At 48.5% G+C, this 6,000-nt stretch overlaps 1 protein-coding gene across 1 annotated transcript in view; it reads left to right on the top strand.

Annotated features, from left to right (window-relative positions):
• The first annotated feature begins 398 nt into the window (after nucleotides 1-398).
• The window catches only part of RRAS (RAS related), a 33,728-nt gene continuing 28,126 nt past the window's right edge, over nucleotides 399-6,000 (top strand). Inside the window, exon 1 of the mRNA XM_069742183.1 lies at nucleotides 399-618. Coding sequence (XP_069598284.1) covers nucleotides 517-618 — 102 coding nt within the window. The 5' untranslated portion in view covers nucleotides 399-516. The remainder of the gene's footprint in view (nucleotides 619-6,000) is intronic.

Raw genomic sequence — 6,000 nt, 5'->3', positions numbered from 1 at the left:
GGGTTATACGCACACGCAAAGTGCTTTTATGGTCCATTTTTGAAGCATTTTTTTTTTACACATTTTTTGGGCGACATTGGCCTTTTTATTATAACCGCTCTGCGGAGCTAATCATTCGTCAGATGCAAGTCCGCCTTATAAGGAGGAGGCAGAACCAGAGGGACTGAATAGCCGGGGTTACCATGGGCAACATAAACATCTGCAGTGAGAACCCAGCGGCGCTAGGACCGCGGGAGGACTCGGGCTCGGCTGACCGCTCGGTAATCGCTTCGTAGCCCCTTGACCATATAAGGAGATGAAGTTTTTTTTAGTGAATCAGACCCCCGTCTTATTAATATTCATGAGCTCATTAGCATTGTCTAGGAGGAGCTCGGGCGGGAGGGAGAAAAAAAAAAAAAAAGGCAGGGCGGCCATATTTGCAGCGACTGACTCCATGGAAAGTTTGCGGAGGTGAAGAGAAGTTTGGGAGATTTAATTTTTTTTTTTTTGCGTTGCCATCTTTGCCCGGTGCCCAACATGAGTGCCAAGGACACGTCTGCCCCGGTGGAGAAGTACAAGCTGGTGGTGGTCGGAGGAGGAGGAGTGGGCAAAAGTGCCCTGACCATCCAGTTCATCCAGGTAACGCCGCCGCCGCCGCCGTGTGTGACTGGCACCGACACGGGCACCTGGTGCAGGGTGGTGGCACCGGGGGGCGACACAGATCGGGAAAGGGTTAATACACAACAATTATCGGTCCAATCGCTGCCATCAGATCTGATCGATAGCCTTTTTTTTTTTTTTTTGCAAGATTTGATCTGATTGAATCCGATTGGTCAGATATCCATACTTTTAGTTTGGGGGGTTTCGATGTTTTTTTTTTTTTTTTTAATTTATTTATTTTTTATTACATTTGTTTTACCACAAATTTGCTGTGATATTTGCAAACACAATTCCTTCTTTTTTTTTTTTTTCTATTTTTTTTTTTTTATTTTTTAAATTAAATATTTGCACGGCCCAAAACCAAACAAAGGAAAATACAGCCCGGCGTTTAAAAAACAAAAATAAATAAATGCAAAAAAAAAATAAATAAATAAAAATCCCTCCAGTAACAGGAGGGTAAAAATGGATTTGATTGACATCTGCCAGTGCGGAAGGGTGAAAAAAAAAAAAAAAATTGGTCGACTGATTGTTTACGATTAACCAACTCGGATCAATTTCCGCACACGGGATCGATTGGACCGATCTTTTGGTTGGTTTGTAGTTTTTTTGTGTTTTTTTTGCCATTTTAGAAAGGGGGGGAAAAAATACAGTTTCGGTGTATTTTCTAAGTTTCTAGTTGTGAGACTACAACTCCCAGCATGCCTCGAAATCGATACATAGCAAAGATATGAGAAATCCTTAAGCTAACGCATTTTTAGAACCTTAAAGGGATTTTTTTCCGTCTATGGCGGCTTTAATTACGGTGGGTAATGGCTATAGGATATGGGATAAGTCTGGCGCCACCCTGCGCCTGCAGGACAGTACAGGAATGACGGATTCCTGCTGCCAGAGGCGGCTTTTTCATCCAGTGATTCAGTTTGGGGTGTAATTCAATTATTGCGTAAGCCTGCATACCGCCATAGGGCACATCTGCACACCGCTGATTAATGCCGCCTTCAGCCTCCGCTTAACCCTTCGTGATTCGGAAGGTTCCTCTCTGCTGAGGTCTATTTGGATTTTAGATTCTATTCGCCACCTAACAGAATGTCATCCTTAGGGCCAAGTTCACACATCGCGTCAAATGCTGCAGATTTTAAGTGCGGCTTTATTGATTTAGTTAATACCTGACTGCAGATAAGCTAAAATTTGGGATAAATCCGCAATGAGATTAGGGGCGACGTGTTTGTTACGCCTCAAGAGGGCGCCGTATGTGTTGCGCGTCGAGTGGGCCCCATGTATGTTACGAGTTGAGGGGGCGCCGCATGTGTTGCGTGTCGAGGGGGCGCCGCGTGTGTTGCGTGTCAAGGGGGCGCCGCGTGTGTTGCTCGTCGAGGGGGCGCCGTATGTGTTGCGCGTCGAGTGGGCCCCATGTATGTTACGAGTTGAGGGGGCGCCGCGTGTGTTGCGTGTCGAGGGGGCACCGCGTGTGTTGCGTGTCAAGGGGGCGCCGCGTGTGTTGCTCGTCGAGGGGGCGCCGTATGTGTTGCGCGTCGAGTGGGCCCCATGTATGTTACGAGTTGAGGGGGCGCCGTGTGTGTTGCGTGTCGAGGGGGCGCCGCGTGTGTTGCTCGTCGAGGGGGCGCCGCGTGTGTTGCTCGTCGAGGGGGCGCCGCGTGTGTTGCTCGTCGAGGGGGCGCCGCGTGTGTTGCTCGTCGAGGGGGCGCCGCGTGTGTTGCTCGTCGAGGGGGCGCCGCGTGTGTTGCTCGTCGAGGGGGCGCCGTGTGTGTTGCGCGTCGAGGGGGCGCCGTGTGTTGCGTGTCGAGGGAGCGCCGTGTGTTGCGCATTGAGGGGGCGCCGTGTGTGTGTTACTCGTTGAGGGGGCGCCGTGTGTGTGTGTTGCGTGTCGAGGGGGCGCCGTGTGTGTTGCGCGTCTAGGGGTGATGTGTGTGTGTGTGTTGCGCGTCGAGGGGGCGCCGTGTCTGTTACGTGTCGGGGGGGGGGGCGCTGTGCTGTGAGTATATACCCTACTGTAAGTGAATAGTAATAGTGCATATAAATAACATGGGGTACTTGGTAAACACTGTTTTTGATAAAAAATAAATAAATAAACATCCCACCGCAACAAGGCGTACCCTATTCGGGATGGTCCTATCCCTCTGGTATTGAAACCTCACCTTGTGTCCATCGGGTCACCTTGTCGCGGTCGGATGGCTTTTATGCTTTTTGGATTACAACCAGTGTTTACTAGTCCCCTCTGTTGTTTGCATGCACTGTTACCATTTACCTACAGCTGGGTATGTGCCCAATTTGTCTGTTAAGGCCACAGTGTGAACATGCTCCTACCATTGCCTGTCTACCAACTCATATTCCGGCTCATTTCTTTGTCTTTGATGACTGTCCAGTTGTTGGTGCCATCTTTACGCTGGTCAGTAGGGTTTATCCCAGTAATCTGTACCAGTCACAATACTCATTATTGGGTGTAAATAGTCCCACCGTTTATTTTTTTTTTTTGCAGTGGGGGCTGAGCTGAGCTTTTTCAGGCTGAGGTAATGGTGTGCCGTCATGCAGTGGACTCTGCTTACATTCCAGCCCCAGATTGGGGATCTGTGATTGGGACCGCCGGAGGCCTGAGCCTCCTTATCTCGCCGGCCCCACCCGCTTACATCTGCTGTTACCTGAGGGGAGAATTACTGCTGGCTCCGCTCATTCCTTCATCCTCCATGATGAATACGTTTCGCAGATCACTTCTGCTCTGCCGGGATTTTTTTCGATTGTTGCAAGATGTGGGAATGTGCTGGAATTAGCGAGACGTCATTTAAGGTTTACGATTCAGTCTTGAAAGTATTATGGGATAGCGTAAACGGCAATTTCCTAGGAGTCTCTCTCTCTGTATTTTCCCATAATAAGCATCGTCATATGAAGGCTGCAGAGAGATGACGATTCTGTAAAAACCTCCTAAGGCTGTGTGTACACAATGTCTTTTTCAGGTGGAATGCTCCTGAAGAAGCGCTGCGAAACCGCTGACATTTTTTTTTTTTGTTACCTAACGCACATCAGTTATTGATTGCTCCTTTTGTTCTATCTAATCCCATACTATAAGATTTAATCTTTAAAGAGCACCTTTCACTGGATTTTTATTTAAACTACCGTAAGTACCCCCTACCATTGCCACTGCTCCACTGATTCTAGAACAGTTTTCCTTTTTCTTCCGTGCCCCTCCGTTCCAAAGTTATCCCCTTCGGAAAGAAAGATGCACATTTTTCTGTTCAACCGACTGGAGGTATACCAGAGAAACTTTTGTGGGCGTGGCCATGTTTTGATTGGCCAGCATCAGAGGAGAAAAAGCAAACGCCCACAAGGAGGTTCTATGGCACATGCCCAGTTAGTCGAAAGGGAAACTTTGCACCTTTATCTTCTGAGGGCATAACTTTGGAATGGAGGGTCGCAGAAGAAAAATAAAAACTGTTCCAGGATCAATGGAACCACGGCAATTAGAGGGGGTACTCAATTTAAATTAAAAAAATCCAATAAAAATCCCCTTTAAATAGAAAAAAGCCAACAATAAATGCACAAATCATTATTACATGATTAATCATTATAAAATGGCACAATTTTATAAAATCATAGACCATCCCCCACCAAAAAAAAAATGTGTGGATATGGCCCAATACGTGTATGAGAACATACACTGAGGGATGACGCCGTCTTTTTTCCTTGATCTGAGTTCTCTTTGATCTGAGTAATGGTGGTCAAGCTGTGACATGAGAAGGGCAAATGTCAGGGTCTGTGAAGAAAGTCTTAAGAGATCAATGGGCAATCGTAATGTTCTCAAAGGAACAGCAAGGCCAGACGGCCATGTTTATCACAATATATCCTGGAGTAACCTGGTGCACATCTCCCAGTGACAAGGTGCTGTGGGGTCCAGACTCCTTTTGGGTCCGATAGTGGCATCTGAAGCTGTCCGTACTCGGGACGTCAGTGTGATGAGCAATATGGCTGCCATCGCTGCTCGCACAGAGTCCTAAACCTCAAAATGGCTTCTCAGGGGATGTTTAATGAGATTTTTCACTTTTCTGAAACATTTCACAAATCTGTTCTGTGAAACATGGCTCCAGGTTACAAGATGTAAGTTTTCTTACTACCTTTCTGTAGTTCCTATTGTTCCCTGTTATCAGCCAGTACAGAAGAGATTTTGGCGTTATGAACTTTGACTGTAAAGCCGAAGCACCCCCATACACTTTTAGGTCGGCGGAACAATGGTTCAGCTGGCAGCGGGAGGTAGGTTAGTGTCGCCGAGGGGGATCCAACAGCTAGGTTAGGGTATCCGGCAGGTAGGTTAGTGTCTCCAAGGAGGTCCCGTGAGGTAGGTTAGTGTCACTGAGGGGGATCCGACAGGTAGGTTAGTGTTGCTGAAGGGGATCCGTCAAGTATGTTAAGGTATTCGGCAGGTCGGTTAGTGCCGCTAAAAGAGATCCAGCAGGTAGGTTAGTGTCGCCGAGGGGGATCTGACAGATAGGTTAGGGTATCCTGCAGGTAGGTTAGTGTCTCCAAGGGGTTTCCGTGAGGTAGGTTAGTGTTACCGAAGGGGATCCAACAGGTAGGTTAGGGTATCCGGCAGGTAGGTTAGTGTCTCCAAGGAGGTTTCGTGAGGTAGGTTAGTGGCACCGATGGGGATCCGACAGGTAGGTTGGTGTTGCCGAGGAGGACCCGACAGGTAGGTTAGTGTCGCCGAAGGGGATCCGTTAAGTATGTTAGGGTATCCAGCAGGTAGGTTAGTGTCGCTAGAGGGGATCCAGCAGGTAGGTTAGTGTCGCCGAGGGGGATCCGACAGATAGGTTAGGGTATCCGGCAGGTAGGTTAGTGTCTCCAAGGCGTTTCCATGAGGTAGGTTAGTGTCACTGAGGGGGATCAAACAGGTAGGTTAGTGTTGACAAGGAGGATCAGGCAAGTAGGTTAGTGTTGCCGAGGTGTATCCGTCAGATATGTTAGGGTATCCGGCAGGTAGGTTAGTGTCTCAAAGGGTGTTCCGTGAGGTAGGTTAGTGTTGCCAAGGGGAATCCGACAGATAGGTTAGTGTTGCTGAGAGGGATTAGGCAAGTAGGTTAGTGTTGCTGAGGGGGATTAGGCAAGTAGGTTAGTGTCGCCGTGGGGGATCTGACAGGTAGGCTAGTGTCGCCGAGGGGGATCAGGCAAGTTGGTTAGTGTCACCGAGGGGGATCCCTGAGGTAGGTTAGTGTCTCCGAGGGGGATCCAGCTGGTAGGCTAGTGTCTGGTAGGCTGGTGCTGGTAGGCAAGGGAGATCCGAGAGTTAGGTTAGTGTCACTGAGGGGGATACGACAGGTAGGTTAGTATCGCCGAGGGGGATTCGTGAAGTAGGTTGGT

Source organism: Ranitomeya imitator, chromosome 10 (assembly GCF_032444005.1).
Source record: "Ranitomeya imitator isolate aRanImi1 chromosome 10, aRanImi1.pri, whole genome shotgun sequence".
Lineage (NCBI taxonomy): Eukaryota > Metazoa > Chordata > Amphibia > Anura > Dendrobatidae > Ranitomeya > Ranitomeya imitator.
This window is presented reverse-complemented; position numbering and strand designations above follow the sequence as displayed.